At 46.7% G+C, this 21,162-nt stretch overlaps 1 protein-coding gene across 1 annotated transcript in view; it reads right to left on the bottom strand.

The window, feature by feature from the left end:
- The window catches only part of IQSEC3 (IQ motif and Sec7 domain ArfGEF 3), a 102,275-nt gene that overhangs the window by 61,252 nt on the left and 19,861 nt on the right, over positions 1–21,162 (bottom strand). Inside the window, exon 2 of the mRNA XM_021690660.2 lies at positions 7,555–7,638. Within this exon, the coding sequence (XP_021546335.1) occupies positions 7,555–7,638 (84 nt within the window). The remainder of the gene's footprint in view (positions 1–7,554; positions 7,639–21,162) is intronic.

Raw genomic sequence — 21,162 nt, 5'->3', positions numbered from 1 at the left:
TTATTCTTTCTGGGAATGAAAAAGGAATATCCAAAAGACTCAAAAGAGAAGTTTCTGGTAAGCAAAAAAAGAATCTGTTTCCCCAAATTGGACAAAACTCTGCATTAATGAGCACCAACTGAGCAGAGATAGTTAGCCATTCCTTGTGGTAGCTTTCATTTTGTTGTTCTGGGAGTATTATCTGTAGTTATGTTTACTTCTTTAAATAATAAAGCCTACAGCTTTTCTTCTCCCCTTAAAATACTCTCTCGGTCATTTCTGTCTTCGGTTCGGTTACTCTGATGTGTTTACCTCCTGCGGCCTGGACTGCTCAAACAGCCTGGGTTGGAGGATGGAAAGGCCAGCTTTCGTGGTCCCTGAACTACAAACCAGGCTCTCTGCAAGGAGCCCACTTGAAGCAGCCCCCTGGGGAAGTGGGAGCCAGCTCTTCACTCCCCCATCACACTTTTGCTTCCCATGCTTGAAAACGCCTCCCTTCTTTTGTCCTCTGACTCTGGTGGCAGACGTCGTCATGGATGCTTTGTTCAAATCCTGGTTCCGCCCTTCACCCGGTATACGGCCCTTGGACTAGTCAATCATCATCTCCAACCTTCACTTTGTCTGTAAACCTGGGACTAATAACATTTTATGAACTTTCAGTGGGAATTAAATGAGATAATATCTGCCTAGCACATAGCAAGTGTTCAATACCTCACAGCCAGGGTTCTCTTTCCCTCTCTCGTGGGTTAGGGACACAAAATAGGAATAGAGTGAGGAGGAATTCTCTAAACATCTCTAAACACACTGCTGACAAAAAGTTGTCTGTCTTAACTCACAGCTCTTGGAAGGTGGACCCAAGCCTGGCCTCACACTCCACAGCCCCAGCGCAGGCCTGTGGATGGGGAAGTTTCCTAAGTACCCTCTGGTGACAACCTAGGTCTCAGAGAGTGGTCTTAGAGAGTGACCAGGAGGGAAAAGCACATAAGAAAATTGGCCTGGACAAATACTTGACTCCAAACACGAGTTTCACGTCATAGCTAAGGAAAACCCTCTGAACAGAAAGTCGAAAATCATGACAAGACAAAGCTTCCCTAAAACTCTCTGGAATTGGGGGTTGGGGGAGGACATCCCCTACCAAGCTATCAAAGTATTTTGACATCTATTTTGTCTTTTGTGCCTCTGGCAGGGAAGATGCAGATGGGACAACAAGCACAGACATGTGAAGAGACAGGCCATGTGGTTCATCAGGGGACAGATTTCTCTAACTCCAGGACTGAATTCTTCTGCCATTTTCATTGTGCTTATGCTCAGGTATAAAGCACGGCCAAGGGGGATTCTGCTGGAACTATACAGAAATCCTCAGGAGACTGGTGAGCAAACCTAACCTGCTCAAAAAGCCCAAATAAGAAGGAGCAGCCCCCTTACCCCCCCCCCCCCCCCCCCGGCTGCTCAGCACTTCCTACCGGGTTCGCTGTGTCCCGGGCCAGACTGAGGTCCTCAATTGCCAGGAATCCTACCTGGACCCCACAGTTGGCAGCTTCTCCATTCCAGGGCAAGGCATCACGGAAACTGTCACGGCACTGCGTTAGGTCACATGATCCCGACCCTTGCCATGGCCTTCGGGGACTAACCACTGGACGCCGAAGGAGACCAGACAACTTCCCCTTGGCCTTGCCTACTGCCCCACTGCCTTCCCCGTGCGTCGAGGCAGAGACCCCAGAGACCCCCACCCCTCCTCGGGCCTACGAGGGAAGCCGCGTGTTCTCTGTGCTTCTCCAGAGAAGCAGCCCCAGAACGAGCTCTACCCCCTCCACTGCGGGTGGGGCAGGCTCCCCGGGCAGCCTCAGAGCCTGGGAGGTGACTGATGGAGTAGGCTCATGACGCTAAGGCTCCCTAGCCCAGCTGTTTGAAGACTGAGCTGTATCGATTGGGAATTTAATTGCTCCGTAATCGCTGAGTAAACACTGGCTGGTCCATTGATCACGCCCCAGGCCAGCTGGGGAGAGCCAAAAGGCGGGACAGAGGCGCCAGCAATGCTAAAGAAGGGTTCTCCCTGACAGCATCCTCCGAAGGAAATCCCTTCCTCAAGGGTGGCATGGAGTGCAGCCTCCAGCAGAGCCCACGGCCGGCCACCGGCACACACCGGCTGGGCTGGGTGGTAGGTGCAGACTGGGCCCCAGGACAGGGTAGGGGCACAGGACGGGCTGCTCTGGGTGGGTGCTCTCCTGGAACGCAGTATACTAAGTGGCAAGTGCAGGCTACAAAATCTTTTTTTTTTTTTTTTTTTAATGAGGGAAAATGTAAAATCCTTGCCTAGGAAAATAAAACCCTGGAAGGTTGCACCCTAATATATTGACAGTGGTTAATTCTATATAACTGGATTCAATTATTTTCTTCTTTACATTTCTGTATTTTCCACATTTCCAATGACTAGCAAGTATAACTTATAATCAGAGAAAATAGATGTTATTTAACATCAAAAGAATTGCCTGGAAGGATTTCTCCTGTGCTCTTCAAAAAAGAAAAGAAAAAAAAATCCTAGCAGCAGCTCAGTGGAAAAAGGTTGCATTTTGGAGTTATATTTGAGCTCACCTTCCACCTCCAGAACTGATTAGCGTGGTCCCTCTATCAAGACACGGGACTTCTCTCCATCCCAGATCTACAAATGGGAATAATAGCTCTCTCACCGAATTGAGATAAAATACTGAGAGGGCTTAGTGCAACATCTCTGGAATGTTCAATAAATATTAAGTTCAAGAAGTATTAGTGTCTCTCCCATCCTGGAGTAAGGGGTACGTTGAAGAGGAAGGACCAAACACCAGGGGTGAGTCAGTTGAGTCTGCTTTGGCCCCTTCAGATCCCCCATTCCTCCCCAGGGCTGGGGGTTGTTCTGTTTCCTCCCTAGGCCTCCCCTTCCTGAGCCCCCACGCCCACCCCAACGAGCCTCCTCTCATGACTCTAATAGAAGCCAATCTTCCTCAACTTGGCCCCGTTGCCACCCACAGAGACAAATGGCCTGCCGTTCTGCTGGATGCTGGGAGGTGGCTGGCCAGTTGCAGGGTCATTGTTCCAAGTGTCACTGAGAGCCTGAGAGGGAGGAGAGCCACGGGATTGAAAGTAGGGCTGCAATTATGAGCCTATTCAGTTCCCTAGAATAAAGCCCTTGTCATTAGCTAGCAGCAGGAGGAGGTAGGGAAGGGGGAAGAAAGAGCCTGGTACGCACTTGCTGCCCTGGTTGGCTGCTCAGGGCTGCACACCACCCCCCTCCCCCAGCTCTCACCTGAGGGCCTCATTACCCCGGGAAGCGTAGGCGGTTTGCCCACGGGTTTGCGAGCCTAGGCACCTTTCTCGGGTGGTCCAGCCTCAGAGGCCTCTCCAGCCCCACGACTGCTCCAATGCACCCCAGTCCCTGAGGCCCACCCCTTGGCCTCCTTTCTTACAGATACCCAGCTTCCAGACTTGCTGTACTTTCGGTCTTCCCACTTCTTGGAGCATCGCTCCCTGGCAGGCTCCAGGTCCCAAGAGTTTCTCCTGACCCCATCCCCCAAAGGCTGCGCTATCCGAGCAGCCTGTCCCAGCAACACCCCCTCCCCCAGGGCTTGAGCTTGGCTGCCTCTTGGGAGGGGTGAGGATTTCTCCCGGCCAGGTCTCTCCCCTGGGCTGAGAGTTTGCCTCGGGCTCTGGCAGCTCCTCACCACAGGTCTGACAGATGGGGCTGTGGGTGACCAGCTGATAAAGACCAGCGGCCATGCAACCCCCAGAGGATGAGTCCAGCGGCTTAAGGAAGGGATTCCCGCTCAGCCCCACAGCTCGGGGTTTGGCAGGGAAGGGACAGACACCCCAAACTTGGACATTTTTGGAGGGAGTCGGCTTTGAGGTCACATGCCAAAGGCCCCAGTGATCCTGAGACCTGATTGATTGGTTTAGCTTTCTTACTGGGGTCTCCTGTAGAGACGAATGGATTTATCCCCAGAGAACTCAGAGGAGGCTGATTGGGCTGGAGCCTGGCTTGTCTCAGAGCCCTGCAGCCCAGCCCAGGATCTCCCAGGGTGGCCCAGGGGACTTTGTGACCCACCCACCCTGCGCTAGCCCTCAGCCCAGTCTCTGACCTTGGCACATTCTCACAGAGATATTCACAGGGAGGTCTGGGCTACCCCCTGTAGAGGTGGGACACCTGGTTAAAGGAAAGTGATAAGGGGCTGTGAAGGAGTCAAGGATAGGGCTGGGAGCAGGGATGTCAGGGGTCTCATGGAAGAAAACTTTCTCAGCATGGAATTCCCCCAGGAAGCCAAGAACAGACAGACTTGACTGACATATACACTGTTGGACTGTCAGAAAACATCCAGAAGGCCTCCTCCCAGAGAAGCCGAGAAACGGACATCAGAGACACAGACAGACAGAAATACACTCTAGGAAACTACAAACCAAACAGACAGGACAACTTGGAATACCTGGGAACAGAGGCAGACAGCTGCTGAAGGTCTGGACCAACTGGGGGCATGTCTCCCTGCCCCACCCAGAGGGGAGGGCTGAGGTGGGCAGTGTTCACAGACCCTCCATGATCGAATGTTCTCCCACCCTCCTTCCCAGAGCGCCTCCGCGCCAACCTCGGCACCTGTCCCTCCAAGGGGAAACTAAGGGAGTAGATTTCCTACCCTCCCGCCCCAAAGCTTGGAAAAGAAGCCCATTCCCTTGGCGCCCCAGCTCGCATGAGGGGGGAGCACCCCTCCCACACCCGCCCCCTCTCCCACATGGCACAGCAGCTCCTCCCACCCCTTCCCACCAGAATCCAGAGCCTCAGGGTGGATCCAGCAGGCAGAGGAGTGTGGGCACGTGAAGGAAGGGGAAGGATGAGATGAGAGGATGAGCGTGGAAAAGCCTAGGGAGGATTTCTGTTGCCGGCGCCCCCCCAGGACTGAGCTTGAGGGCACCCCGCAATCTGTCTTCACTGATGCCTGGTGCTTGGGTGGTGGTAATTAAACGTTCCCTGAATTGAGCTAGATTGATGGGGTGGGAGGCAGACTAGACAGCTTTCCTCTCTTCTCCCTGCCCTGCGAAGGAGGACATGTTGAAGAAGACGACTCCGCTGTGTATCTTAACAGTGACAGCTCATGAGGAGGGGCCAGGGCCCTCAGTCTCCTTCCTTGCAGACCACCCCGATGCCACTCCACTCTCTGTCCTCTTTCTTTTCCTCTCCCCCGTCTCATTCTCCCCTTTCTTTCTCCTTCCAGTCGGTTTCCGGGCAAGCTATCATCCGTTTGGGGGCATCACAGTGCCCCACTAGATGGGGAGTTCCTCCAGAATTCAAGTGGCCTTTCTCATGCTTCTGTCCCTGGCACAGAACTTGGCCCCCAGGCCACCCAGGGCGCCGGCACAGTGCTCACTCAGTTCTTCCCTTTGCCTTCCATCCTCCAACCTGGTCAGCCTTAGGGAACAACCAAGCCTCCCTCGGTCCTGGATTGAAGGATCCCGAAGGTGTGCCCCTGGTTTTGGCTTAACTCCTCGAGTTCCCTTCTTGGAGTCCTGCCTCCTCCCTGACCCTGATTTCCCAGTAGTAACCTCTTTCAGGGGTGGCTTTATGTCAATAGCTACCATTCTGATTACTATCTAGTTCCTTTCCAAGGAACAAAGGAGAAAAGATCATGGCATCTTTGAGTCTTAAACCTGGAAATGCTGAGCAATAAGAGTCATATGCTCAGGGTGAGTCTGGGTACTGGTACTTTCTGGCTGTGTGATTGCGGGCAAGGCCCTTGAGTACTCCGAAACTCCCCTTGCTCTTACATAAGACAGGGATGAGAAAACCTGCCTGGTCTAACCTCACTGAGCAGCTGAGAGACTCAATGAGATGAAATGTCAACGTTACTTTCCAGATAGATCACCCTCTTGATTATACAGATGGGGAAACTGAGGCCCAGGGGAGCTAAGCAACTTGCTCAAATGAGTCCCAACAACAGGAGACTGTAGATGGGGCAACTTTCTGGCCAGAATCCAAGTATCTTTTCTCCCAGTGAAGTCAGGAACAAGTAAAGAAAAGAGAAATGTGCAGGACTGAGACAGGAAAATTGGTGGAAAGAGAACAAAGCATAACAAGGGACCCAGGTTGACAGCGCAGGGATCAAGACAAGCAAGAGGAGAGGAATTTGGCGTCGGGAAGGTAGAAGAGCGCTGGAGGGACAGGTGAAGGTGGAAGAAGGCAGACGAGAGCATGAGGAGGAGGGACAACAAAATAGGAGGCGGGCGGACAGAGGGCCAGTGAGGTCAGCAGCTCATGTTGGCTCTCATGCCCATACTCTCACTGGGGAAGTGGCTGGCACGGAACAGAAGTATTTCCCTGCACTTACATTTCAGGAAAGTCTTGAGCTTAAGAAACCCAAAGACAGAATGAAGGTGTCAGTCCTGAGATGTAACATGTCCACAGCAAACAGCCAGGAGCTGACACGAGGAGAGGGGTCAGAGTGTGGGAAGCCGGCCGAGCTGGGAGCTGCCTTGCGGTGTTCAAGCCTATCCAGGCAGCGCTGGGTGACTCACTGCCCTTCTTCCCGGGCAGGCTTTGCGAATGTGATGACGGTGATGCACATAAACCTAGAGGAACATGCATGATCTCCCCAGTAAAGTGAAAAATTTATAGTACATTTAAAAACCTAACAAATAGATTTTTTTGATGACTATGACTATTTCCCACAGAAGGCTGCTATTTTGTTGACAATATTGGAAAGACCCGGAATATGTGCTGTAAAACCCACATTTTCTGTCTCATTAGATGGGCATGCCATGCCTGTGCCAATCAAAAAAATGTAAATATGTATACATATGTATATTTAATTTTACTACCCTGAGATGTTATCAGTGACTATTAAATATTTATTTCCCTAGTAAAAAAAATTAATTAATTTTTAAAAATTAATCAAAGAAAGAGGGACCATGACTAACCCACAATAAGATGAGGAAAGCCGGGGACAGTGACATCGACCCTTGACCCAACATTCCCCCTTCCTTCCCAGGTCAACAGCTATCACAGTGAAGTTTCGAAATCCTGAAAATTAAGCTCAGTCATCTTGGCTCCTTTATGGAAGGAGAAAGAAAGAAAAGTGTCCATCTTTGCTATAATAGAAAGGATGGGTGCTACCATTGGTTGAGCCCCTCCTGAGTGCCAGACAACCTATGTGATTTTATATATATATATATATGTATATATACATATACACACATATATATGTATATATATATATTCAGAGTGTATATATATATATATATATATATATATATGTATACACACTCTGCATAATCTAATTTAATTTCCCTTGACGTTTAAAAAGATGACATATTATGTAGGCCGTTTGGGGGAAGGAGCCTAAGTTTGGAGTTTGAACAATAGGGTATAATGACCTCAAGAGTTGGGAATGGCTCATCTGGGGCCCAGAGGAAGGAAAGAGAAATAGAAGCAGGAGGCAGAAGGCAAAAACAGACAAACAAGAACACAGGACTCAGAGCAAGAGGCGCTGTGTGGTGTGCTTTGCTCCAAGGGGAAGGACGGTGGGGGTGGGGAAGGGAGGACGGCCACCAATTCATTCCCACCTTTGGGAGGCCAAGTCGGAGCCGGCGGGCTTCTGTTCAGCGTCGGCGGCTGGGCAGCAGAACTGGTGTAACACAGTCTCATTCCTGAAGAGAGAGCAGAGGGAGAAGGTCAGAGGTGGCCTTGACAGGCTGGGCCCAGCCAGCACCAAGGCATCCCTACCTCTGTTTGCAGCCCCCGGACATCCCATCGGCTAACTCTTCCTCCTTCTGAGCCCCCAGCCCCCCAGTAGGTTCCTCTGCATAGGATGTACCGTTAATTTGGCTCTTTTATCATTATAGTTCTTTATAATTCCGTTCCCCACTTCGGTCCAGCAAGGCTGAACTAGGTCTATTCATCTATGATGCACAGAACTGTATGCAGTGAACGTGTTTAAGCTGACCATATGCAAAGATACAAAGCACTCATACAGAGATTTTAGCGTGGCCGGCTGAAAATCCAAGGCATGGTGTTTGATGAGGGATTGGTTTGATGCAAATGAAAAAGCCAACTGAGAGGCAGAGATAAAGGTTCAAGTGCCAACGCTACAGCTAGCCAGCTGTGTGATACCTCATTTACCTTTCCTGGGTCTCAATTTATTTGCTAATGAAATAAGGGAGTTAAACTAGAGAAGTGGTCTTCAACACTAGCTGCTGATTACAATCACCAGGAGACTTTTTCAACCATCAATGCCTGGTCCCTCCCCCCCGCCCCCCTTGCCACCCCCCCCCCACCGCCCCAGGTCAGGGACACCAGGACTTTTATAAGCTCCCAAGTGATTCGAACAGTAGCCAGAATTGAGAGCCATTAGACTAGATGATTTCCAAGGTGACTTCCATTGTAAAAACTGTGATTCTAATATCTACTTTGAGCCACCTTGGGATTTAATATTAAAATTACTTTTGGATAAAGTTATGCTGACATGTCATCTTCTCTCCCTTAGCAAGTGTTCACCATCGTGGAGTCAGAGAATGTCAGACCTGGAGAGGCCCCCAAAGATTGCCTGAAAGAGGTGTTTAAACTCCTTTTAGCCTCAGAACACTTTGTCCAAACCCAATCTTTCCTGGGAGCCCTTTTATAAAGTAACCAAAGTGGAATAGCTCTATGGGCAGGAAGTGGGAGGTCTATGCCACCTCCCTGACCTGCTAGCCCCAATTTTGGTAGCCACCTCCCAGGTGTCTCTTGGGGGGCCCGTGATTACAAGAGCATAGATTAGAAACTGCTGAGTTTGGCTCTTCTCACGGGAGAAAATAATGTTGGAGCCTACCTTAATTTAACAAAAATAACTCCAGTAGGATTTCATGTTTCAGTGGGAAAAAGTAAAACAAGGGAAAATTTACAAGGAAACTTAGGAAGACAGCTTATGTGTTGGGAAGACTTTTAAAACAAAACAGGAAATTGAAATGCCATTAAGAAAAAGAGATATATCTGACTACATAAAATGAAAGCATCTTGTGTGGGAAACGATACTCAAGTCAAACGACAAATGATTGAGTGGGAAAATATATTTGCAATACATATGGCAGAAGGCAAGTGCGTATCCTACCCTGAGATCCCACAAATTCATAATGCAAAGACAGAGCCAGTAGAAAAAATGGGCAAAGGACATGAATTCTGGTTGACAGAAAAGGAAATCCAAAGAGCTAACAAATAGATGGAAAGATGCTCTACCTTACTAGTAAATAGGAAAGTGCAAATGGAAGCACCACAGAGATGCCATTTCTCATCCATTGGACCGGCAGACATTAGAAAGACAAGTAACTACAAGGGCTGGTGAGAATATGGGCAGAGAAGTGCCCTAATCCACTGCCTGTGTGGTTGTGGATTTTTACAGCTGTTTTTGGAAATTAAAAAGAACGCATGTCTTCTGACCCAGCAATCCCGTCTCTGGAATTTTATACCTTAGAAATGCAAGTAACCTGTTCATAAAGGTATTTGTACAAAATGTGGTGGAGTTGTTTTTAGTGGGGGGAAAAAACAGCTGGAAATTACCAGAGACCCCACCAATCAGGGACTGGTTGAATACATTGGGATAGCTTCATCCATCCCATGGAGTTATGTGTTATCTCTCTGTATGGAATTATGCATGATATCTGTTGGCCGGCGTGGATTTCTACAACGTATGGCTAAATGAGAAAACCAAGCTGCAGAGAAATGTATATAGTTTTGTAGAACAAACAATGACTCCTCTCCCTCAAATGCATATTCTATACAGTGTACTGTATTTCTAGATGAGTACATATATAACTAAGTGGTTCACGTTGGCTACCTCAGCAAGAAGAGAGCAGGACAAAGGAGGCAAAAAAAGGAAAGGGAAAGATATGCTTGGTGTAATGTTAGCTGCAAAACGTTCAAGATAAATTCCTACTTATGGTATTACTGTAAATACATTAAAATTGAATATATATCTGAACAAGGACTAGAAAATGTCAGGAACCAACACAAATATTAATGTCATTTCAGGATGGATCATGGGCAATTTTTATCTTGGATTTTTGTTAATTTAATAAATTCTTGATTATGGATTATATATAATCTATAGATTATAGACTAGTAATTAATGCAACTAATATAGTTTTGTAAAAGGGCAGTAAGGAAAATAATTGAATCTGACCCCTCATTTCACACATGAGAAAACTGGGCCCAGAGTGGGGAAGTAATTTGTCTACAGTAATTCCCTGACCGAAGTCCCAGCTCAGGCTTCCAGCTCCCCCCACCTCCCTTACTCCAGCCCTGGGGTTCCTGGGGCAAATCAGAACCTTTAGAGAATTGTCTGGATCCCAAATGTTGCATGATACCCCTAGGACTGCCCAGCCTGAGGAGAAGGGAAAGGAGGAAGGAGGAGACAGGGCAGGAACCAGAAGGGCTCAGAGCCCAAACCATGGAGGGGCAGGTAGACCCAGGTATGCAGGTGGCAGAGAACCTACCCCCCAGCTCCTGCCACTGGATGTACCTGTGCCCCAGGGCAGGTTCGGATTTCCAAAAAAAGCCCCCGAGATCCTAGGCAAAGAGGCAGAGCTTGTTTACCAGCCATGGCTCTAGCATTTCAGGAAGGAGAGCTCACTTGGGTACAGTCACAAGCCGGGTGCCTGAGGGCTCTGTTTTGATCCTGCCTCCATTTCTCAGAGGCACACTCCCACAGCTGGGAGATGCTTCTCTGGCCAGGCACTCAGGCAGGTTCCAGATGGTCCTCCCAGTTCCCCAGATTCAGCTGCGTTGGCACGTGCAATGGACGATGTAATCTAGGATGTCCCCAAGTCCTTCTGTACCTTGGGCTTGGGACGGCAGTGCTATTGGGGCTTATGGTCTCTTTTGGGGTTCCTGCTGATGAGGTCCCTCAGGACAGTCCAGCTGAGAGGGGAAGCTTGCCTTTAGCTCTTCTCCTATTTCCCCTCTATCCACCTCCTACCCCATGGGTCTCCTCAGCCTGGGCCAGGGGCTCCCCATTAGAACCTCCCTTCTTGCCTTCTCTTGGAGTTTAGTTCATGCTGAATTATAAGTCCTGCTCTGCCCACCTCTGACCAGCCTGGCCACCTCCCCCACCCAAGGTCATGGTCCAAGACCCCATGGTCTTAACTTAAGTTGGCTGAACGTTGCTTTTACCCTCCCAGACTTCCTTCTCTCCACCCCAAAGGAAAACCCAAACAAAGGGATCCAAAGAATTCATTCCCATTAAAAATAAAATTGGGGGTGTGATAAGAAGAGCACTTCACCTCTGTGGTATTCATCCCCCAAAGCCATAACCACAGCCTAACCGTGAGAAAACCACCAGACACACCCAAATTGAGGACATTCTACAAAATATCTGACCAGTACTCCTCAAAACTGTCAAGGTCCTGAAAACCAAAAAGAGACAGAAACTGTCACAGACCAGAGAAAACTAAGAATACATGACAAATTTTCACGTGGTACCTTGGATGGGATCCTAGAGCAGAAAGAGGATAGTAGTGGAAAAACGAGTAAGATACAAATAAGGACTAGAGTTTAGCAGATAGATAGATAGATAGATAGATAGATAGATAGATAGATAGATAGATGTAGATGATAAAATTGGGACAGCAAAATACTGATAATTATATCTTAGTACTTCATAATATTTACTATGTAGCACGGACTGTTCTAACACTTTCCATGTACTAACTTATTAATTCTCACAAAACACCATCGAGTAAAACTTCCTCATCACTCTACAGATGAGGAAACCGAGGCATAGTGAGTTTGTGGACCACTAATGATATGTCATGCATTCAACATATGCCTTACCCCTTATGACAACTCTTTATAGTATGTGTCATCATCCTCTCTTTTACAAATGAGAAAACCAAGATTCAGAACAGGTAAATGACTTGCCCATGGTCACATAGCTAGTTAGTAGGAGAGCCTACAATCCACACACGCTAGTTTCAAGGATCATGCCCATTACTCTACTTCATAAGGTTTTTGGCCAATGGGCATTCATGTATCCAGCCACCAAACCCTAGACTGGGAGTCCCCAGTGCCTGGTACACTGTTGGTGCTCAATGCATGAGTGTGCAGAGAAGCATCACATGCAGCCCCTGCCTCAGAGAGCCCACCAGCTAAGAGAACATCCACACTGGCAAAAGATAAGTTCTGTTTGATTGAAGCTGGAAAAGGAAGCCATAATGAGAATGTGGGCAGAAGACTTGTTCTTCCCTGCCCAAGTCCAAGGCTTGTCCTGACACTGCCCTTGAGCTGCTTCCTGAATCCTTAGCCCTTTATCCCTCTCTGCTTCCTTCTTGTCTAGCTTTCCCTGGGAGCACTGCCACCACAGCAGATAGACCACTGGGCACCAGAGGCTGCAAAGGGGAGTGGGAGCCAGGGAGGGACAAGACAGGGTCCCTGGAGTGGCACCAACCCAAGGCTGTTACCAGCATGTCCCATCACAGCTTGTCCAGATGTAAGGCGGGGGCATGGGCACACCTGGCTTCTGTCCAAGGAACCCAGAATAAGGCTTTCTTCCCTCAGGACACCTGACGTGAGGCCTTGCCTCCATCCCACTCCACACAAGGTTTTGAGAGTCAATGCCAGGGTCATCAGCTCTCCACAGATAGGCCACAATCCTTGTGTAAGTTCATTCCAGTCCCTTGCCTCTTGAAGCCTGGGTTTTCTCACCAGTAAAACTAGGACACTAGCAATACCTGCACCTGCAGGACTTTTAGGGAAGCAAATACAATATGGAACGTCTGCGCACCTCATGAAGGTAAAAGCTTACCGTCATGAACATGTATTCATTTACTTATCAGATTTGCCCTTTCATTTCATCAGCTCAGATGACAGAAAGAAAGGAAGAATTTTTCTTCCACCAGTGATGCTTTCTGTGTCCCTGAAGTCAACCAGTGCTCCATTTCATGAGCATCACAAGGCAGAAAATGTCCCCTCGATACAACAAGAACCAGCTGCTCTCAGAACCTGCTTCCTGGAGGCTTCGCACTGGACATGTTCAGCTCCTTGTACCTGATTCATCATACCAGGGCAGACGGTGACTCACAACATTTCTGCATCCCCAGTTCATTGTTGTGGAACCTGGGACCTAGTGTAAAGTGAAACGGGGTCCCAGTGCGTTGAGCAAATCCCTAGGAGGCTGGATGATTAGAGCACCTAGGACCCAGACTTGTCTGTCTCCCATTGCTACTGGAGAAGTAAAGAAAGGAGAAAGGCCTGCCCTCATAGGCCTGAATGCAATTGCTGCACTTTGGGGTTAAGGGGACCTTTCAAGTTGCATTAGGAATGTGAGCCAGGCCTTGGAATCAAACAGTCCCCAACCCGCTCTGGAGCATGAGCCTGGGAGGGACTTTCTCAGAGCCATCATGTCACACAAATCCAGAGGCACTCTTCGCATCACAGTCCGTGGGGTCTGCAGCCCAGGGCTGTGGCCCTAGGAGTTCTGGAGCTGGAGGGACCCAAGGAATGGCAATGGAAGGGGCCTGTCTGGAAAAGGAACATGACCCATTCTCAGTATTTGGCTCTTGGAATTCCAAATGAGGGAAGCCTGTTGTATCCAGGCCAGAAGCTTATTTCTTGTATTTTTAATTGCACGGCCCATGACTTTAGGCAGAATTCAGTCCTTTCTGGCTTTAGCAATCCAAAAGTGCCGCAAGCTGATGATTATCGGTGGCGTAGCTGGATTGTGGGTGGATGTGGCAATATGGGGCGGTCAGGACCCAGAACAAGGATTTTGATGTGTGTCTTATCCCTGGTCATGCCATGAGGCGGGGCTGGGAAGGAGCTTGGAGGACTCAGGAATGAGAGGTGCAGAGGGAGGGGCAGCTGGCTTAAGGGACTTCAGGGCATCACCCAAGCAAGACAGGGACTCAAGGGTCTTCACAGAAGGCAGTGTGGACCTGAAGGAAGAGGGGGAGCCTCGGGTTCGGCCAGAAAAGAACCCTGTTCCTGGAAGAACTAGGAAGGAAGCTGGGTAGAGGGTGGTGGTGCTATGAGGGGAGAACAGGGACCAAGGGTCCAGGGGGCTGGGAGGGGAAGGAGATGGCAAATGCTGGCAGGAGCTGATTAAACCTTTAGCCAGGGCCAGGCCCTTGGAATTCTGGGAGGCTGTGCACCTATAACTTCCCACATCTATATTCAGTTTGAGACTCAGGATTCCACTGCATGGCCATAAAAATAGTCGAGTAGTTTGGAGAAACTGGTGGTGTGTATAGCACCACGGTCTAAGTGAGGCTGGCAGAGGGATGAAGAAGGTGGACTCCCAGCAGGAGAATCAAAGAGGCAAAACCAGGATCCCAGAGGGACAACTTTGAATGAAGAACCCCCTCCTCTTCTTCCAAGGTGAAGGCAACAGATTTAACCACCAGTCCTTGGAAGGAAACAACCAGGAACCTCTCTAAAGGAGCTGCCTTGAGCTCCAGGAAAAGAAGAAATCATAAAATCATTTCCTGTCACCTCCCTGACCCCCACCCCTCCAGGGACCACCATCACTAGGGCTGGCAGAGCCTGAAGACCAGGCTCCTTTTTTTTTTCCTTCACTTTCTCTTAGTTTTCTCAGCTCCTCCAGGAAGACTTCTCTATCTAAACATGATGAATAGGAGGAAAATGTCACTCCTTTTCTCAGAGGTCACTCCTCTTCCTGGGAGGTGGGAGAGGTTGAAAAGCCAAAACAACTTTAAAAAACAAGAACAAGTTGTAGGTCTTACACTATGTGCTTTCAAGACTTAAAATAAAGCTACCAAAATTAGGACAATTTGGTGTTGGCAGAAGGACGGACATATGGATGGATTGAACCAAATAAAGAGGCTAGAAATAGACTCAAACATGTATTAATTCTCATAAATTAATTCATGGTAAAAGTACCAAGGTAATTCAATGGGGAATGATAAATTTTTTAACAGATAGTGCTGAAACAATGGAATATCCATACGCAAAAATAAAATGGACTTCATACCCTGGGCCATATTTATGTATAAATTAATACAAAATGGAACATATCCCAAATTACCAGATACAATTCTAAAACTTCTCAAAGAAAACATAGGAAAAAATGTGTGACTTAGAGGATGCAGAGATTTCCCAGCTAGGACACAAAAAGCACAGACCATAGAAAAAATTAATAAATTAGACTTCATCAAAATAAATATTCCCTTTGAAAGATGCCATTTAAAAAATGAATAATACTTACAACTTAATAAAAAGACTAACAACTTTATGGACAAATATACAAAAGATTTAAAGAGATAGTTCACCAAAGAAATTATACTAATGATATGATTAGTTATTAAGGAAATACACAGTAAAAACACAATGAGATACCATTGCACACCCACTAGAATTAGTAAAATTTAAAAGTCTGACAATACCAAGTGTTGAAAAGGGCGTGGAGCACCTGCAACTCTTACACACACTTTTCCACTTTTGGTGGAAATGTAAAATGGTGCAAAACTTTGGAAAGTAATCTGGCAGTTTCTTACAAAGTGAAACATGCACTTATCACATGCCCTTGTAATTGCATTCCTAGGTATTTACCCAAGATAAATAAAAACATAGATTGACAAAAAACTATTCAGGGCAATGAATGTTCACAGCAGTAAAAACAAACAAACAAAAAAAAACAACAACAGGGAATTCTACACATATACATTCAATTAATCTTTGACAAGGGTGCCAAGAATGCACAATAGGGAAAGGATAGTCTCTTCAACAAATGGTGTTGAGAAAAGTGAATATCCACATGTAAAATAATGAATTTGGACCTATAGCTTACAGTACATAAAAGCAGCTCAAAATGGATGGTAGACTTAACCTAAGACCTGAAACTATAAAACTCTTAGAAGAAAAAAACACAGGGGGAAAACTTCATGACATTGGTCTTGGAAATGATTTCATGGATATGACACCGAAACCACAAGCAATGAAAATAAAAATAGAGAAGTGGGACTACATTAAACCAGAAGTTTCCTACAGAGCAAAGGAAACAACAGAGTGAAAAGGTAACATACTAAATGGGAGAAATTATTTGCAAACCATAATATCAGATAAGCAATTAATTTCCAAAATATATAAAAAAACTCCTACAACTCAAGAGCAAAAAAGCTAATAACTTGATTAAAAATGAGCTACAGGCTTGAATAAAACATTCCTCCAAAGAAGACATACAAAGGATCAACAGACACATGAAAAGATGCTCAACATCATTCATCATCATGGAAATACCAATCAAAACCTCAATGAGATATCACCTCATACCTTTTATGATGGCTATTGTCAAAATATATGTATATATGTATGTGACAAGTGTTGAGGAGGATGCAGAGAAATTGGAATCTTTGTACACTGTTGGTGGGAATGCAAAATGTTGCTATGGAAAACAGTATGGAAGTTTCTCAAAAAATTAAAAATAGAACTACCATATGATCCAGAAATCCCATTTCTGGTTATTCATCCAAAAGAACTGAAATCAGGATCTTGAAGAGATATTAGCACCCCAATATTCAGTGTAACACTATTCAAAGAAGCCAAGATTCATAAATGTCCATCAGTGGATAAGTGGATAGAGAAAATGTGGTATATACATGCAATGGAATACTATTCAGACTTTTAAAAGAAGGAAATCCTGTGATACGTGACCACATTGATGAACCTTGAAGACATCACATTAAGTTAAATAATAAAATAATAAGTAAAATGGAAGGACAAATACTGCATGATCCCACTTATATGAGGTATCTAAAATAGTCAAACTCATAAAATCAGAGAGTAGAATGGTGGTTACCAGTGGTTAGGGGAGTGGGGGGAAATGGGAAATTGCTAATCAAAGGGCACAAAGTTTCGATTATGCATGAAGAATAAGTTCTAGAGATCTGCTGTACAATTTTGTGCCTATAGTTAATAAGGCTATATTGTATACTTAAAAACTTAAGAGAGTAGATCTCATGGTTAGTGTTCTTATCACAACAAAATAAAATACAATAAATAAAGTTAAACACCACATTTTGGTTTGAATGTTCATTTCTTGAGTTGCATGACTAAAATGAGTGGTTCCCACTTTCCAAGCATTTGCACCCTGGCCAGAGGAGTAGGAGCGGGATGGAGCTGGCCTAGAGTTAATACAAGGAGGGCCCAACTACATATGCTTGCCAAGCATCGTCTGTAAATTGAGTAAACGATATATCCTTCACACATATGGCCCATGTGTTCTAAATGTATGTAGAAGCAGTTATTATCAATAAAATAAAGATTCATGTAAAAAAAAAAAAACAACAGCAATAACCTAAATGTCCATGAACTGGTAAATAGGTAAACAAATTGTGGTATATCTATACAATGGAGTACTATTCAGGAATAAAAAGGAAAAAGCTTACTCATACGTGTGCCAACGTGAATGAATTTCAAAAGAGCATCATACTAAATGAAGGAAGCTAGACACAAAAGTCTACATGCCCTATGATTCCATTTGTATGACTTTCTAGAAAAGGCAAAACTATACTGACATCAGTTCAGTCTCAGTGATATGGGAGACAAGAGTTTGAACTGCAAAAGGGCACAAGGGTTCCTCTGGGGTCATGGAAATGTTCCATAGCTTGATTGAGATCATGGTTACGGAACTGTAGACATTTGTCTGAACTCATACACTTTAAATGGGTGAATTTCATTTATATAATTGTACTTTAACGTGGCTGATTTTTTAAAGACCAAAATCTTTTTCTCCCCCTTTTCATTTCTTGATACTTCATCAAGAAGCTTTAGAATAATTTCTTTACCAGCTTCCTTGGACCCATTGGCCCCAGATCACCTAATTATTAACCCCCCTCCAAGCAGCAGATAAAAATACTGGATTTTTCCTTCCCTCCAACCACTAGATTGGATTTTCAGAGACCAGATGGCTCATGACTGAGCCAAAGGAGTCCAGGGGGCCAGAAACTAGGACAATGAGAAAATTGGGGCTGAGGATGGTTGAATGGGGGAAATTTTGGAGCTGGGCCTGGGGCCGAGAGCCCCTGAGAAGTGCTGGAGATGGAGACCCAGCTCACCCTCCACTACTGTCGGCCCTCAGGAAGGTCAAGTCATGGTAAATGAGGTTCTTATTCCTGCCCTGTTTATGTCACTGAATTGTAGGGATTCAATAAGACTTTGAATGTGAAACTGCCTTGGGAGAAACATAATAAACCCTGCACAGATGCAAAATCTTATAATGACTATTATTGATATTATTAGTCCTTGCCCCCGGGGCACTCGGTAACCACGGCGCTAATATTGCAATCAGGGACCTACCAGGATGCCATCTTGACAACCTCCTCCCCAGGCCCCCAACCCTTCCTCCCGGTGTGGGGGCAATGGAGGAAGGGGTAGATTTTCTTTGCTCATTGGTGCAATCTGCCACTGCAGTCTTCCACGGGAAGCTTTGGAAAGATCTTAATAAGGCAAGTGCTTACAGATGTTCCGGCAGCCAGGGGCAGAGAAAGGAAGTGGCTTGTACTTACTTATATGCAGATTTTGCAAGTTTTCCACTCAATTCAAACTAGAAACAGTGGACCCCATCTCCTTTCATGTTTCCTTAGAAAGACATCCGGGCATTCTCTTCCTAACAGAAAAGGTCATCTCTCCTCCTTACTCCCCTCCACAGAGCTCAGAAGTCCGTAACACTCCATAACTGCTTGCTTGTTCATTTACTTTTTGAGCACTTACTGCCTGCTAGGAACTTGATGTGCAATAACCATAAAACAATAGACTGGAGAGGTAGATTTTATTATTCCCATTTCGCAGACGAGTAGAGAGATTCGGTAACATGGTCAAAGTCACACTGCTAGGAAGAGGTCGAGGTCGGACGCGAACCCAGGCCTGGTCCCAGCCTCCAAGTTATTTTACTGCCATAGAAGAGGCTGGGGTGTACAGCTGCCCAAACAGGAGGCCTGGGTGCAAATGCTAGAGAGGCATCTAGCTGTGTGGTTTGGGACAAGTCACTTGAGCTCTCTGAGCCTGTTCCCTTGTCTGGGAAATGCACGAGGTCACTGCGCTGCTTTGTGTCGTAAGAGGTGACTGGCGCGAAACCTCCCCTGTGGAGGAAGCAGAGCGCAGGCCGCGCCCGGCTGCTGGTTGTTACTGTAACGGCCTCCTGACCGCAGCTCCGCCTCCCAGCCCATCCCCCAGACCAGCAAAGCGCCCTCCTGAAAACGTGATTTCATGTCATGAACGTGGCAGGCGCAGGCGAAAGACCTTGGCTTGGAATCAGGATGACTTGGGTGTTCATGGCACCTTCGCCATTTACTCGCTGTGTGACTTCGGGGAAGCGTCTGAACCACTCTGTGTATCTTCCCTTATCACTCAAATGGGCATGATAATAGTGGTCTCTCACTGGAGAGCTGGAAGAATCCAAGGAGAAAATACCCTGGAGGAATTGAGCCCACAGCCCACGGTAGTATATGATCAACAGTAGGTACTCCATCCTCGAATTAGGTGTTGTATATCCCAGTCAAATGGCAAACTCCCCGCCCCCATGTCTTTGTATCCCCATGCACACGCATGGGACCTGCCACTGCTGACTTGTGCATTGTTCGCTAAACTGAGGGCAGAGTCTGCCTGGGTCTGGTGCCTTCCTTTTTGTAGTTATTCAATTATATAATTCAGTGTTATCGACTATAGTCACCATGTTTTCCATTAGACCCTCAGGCCTTCTTCATCTTGTAGCTGAAAGCATGCGTCCTTTTGCCAAACCCTCCCTGTTTTCCCCCAGCCCCCAGCCCTTGGCAACCACTTTGCTTCTCTGAGTTTGACTTTGTATGTGTGTGTGTGTGTGTGTGTGTTTTTAAGATTCCTTGTATAAATAATATCACGCAGTATTTGTCTTTCTCTGTCTGGCTTACTTCACTCAGCATAATGCCCTCAAGTTCCATCATAAATGGCAGGAGTCCCTTCTTTCTCACGGCTGAGTAATATTCCAATGGATACATATACCTCACTTTCTTTATTCATTCATTCGTTGGTGGACACTTAGGTTGTTTCCAAGTCTTGGCCACTATAAACAATGCTGCAGTGAACATGGGGGTGTGGATATTTCTTTCAGATTCTGTTTTCATTTTATTTATTTATTTGAGAGAGAGAGTGTGCACAGCAGGGGGGGGAGGGGCAAAGGGAGAACAGACTCCCCGCTAAGCAGGGAGCCCTGACATGAGGCTCAATCCCAGGACCCTGGGATCATGACCTGAGCCAAAATCAAGAGTCAGATGCTCAACAGACTGAGCCACCCAGGCGCCCCTGCTCATTTTTAAACCAGATGTTTGTTCTTTTGCTATTGAGTTTTATGAGTTCCTTATCTATTTTGGATATTAAGCCCTCACCAGACATATGATTGGCAAGTATTTTCTCCAATTCCGTAGGCTGCCTTTTCACTCTTTGAAATGGTTTCCTTTGCTGAGCAGAAGCTTTTTTGTCTGATGTGATCCCACTTGTTTATTTTTGCTTGTGTTGCCTAGTGCATTCCTTATCACGTTTACCACAGTGGTGGGCACACAATGCTGCTGTCTCTTCCTTTCATTACAGCACTTCACAGTTTATATACAGCATTTTCTTACATGCTGTTTAACCTTTGTACCACCGTGTGAGTTAGATATAGTTATCCCCATTTGCAGACGAGGAACAGAGATGTGACCTGGTTTCTCCGAGGTCACACAGCTGATAAGGGGTCGAACCAGCATTGATCCGAGGTCCTCTGGTCCCAGGAGTGTACCTGCATGGAGCAGTGAGGTTGCCACATGCTCTAGGGAGGAATTCCATCAAGGCCCCTTAAACCACAGGAGGTAGCGTGGTTCCATGGACAGCAAGCAGGCTTGAGGTTTAGGAAGATGTGCATGCAGGCCCTACCTTTCCACTGGGATGGCTGGGGGATCTTCGGCAGATTATCTGACCTTCTGCAGCTTCAGATTTCTCAGCTGTGATCGGGGAGGGTCATAAAGGAAACCACCTCCTAGAGTTATTGTGAAGATCCAACAAAATAGCCCATGTCGGGGCGTCTGGGTGGCTCAGTCGGTTAAGCACCTGCATTCGGCTCAGGTCATGATCCCAGGGTCCTGGGATCGAGCCCCAGGTTGGGCTCCTTGCTGAGTGGGGAGCCTGCTTCTCCCTCTGCCTGCCACTCCCCCTGCTTGTACTCTCTCTCTCTCACTGTG

Source organism: Neomonachus schauinslandi, chromosome 5 (genome assembly GCF_002201575.2).
Source record: "Neomonachus schauinslandi chromosome 5, ASM220157v2, whole genome shotgun sequence".
NCBI classification, from domain to species: Eukaryota; Metazoa; Chordata; class Mammalia; order Carnivora; family Phocidae; genus Neomonachus; species Neomonachus schauinslandi.
The sequence above is the reverse complement of the archived record's forward strand: the minus strand, read 5'-3'. Positions and strand labels throughout refer to the sequence as shown.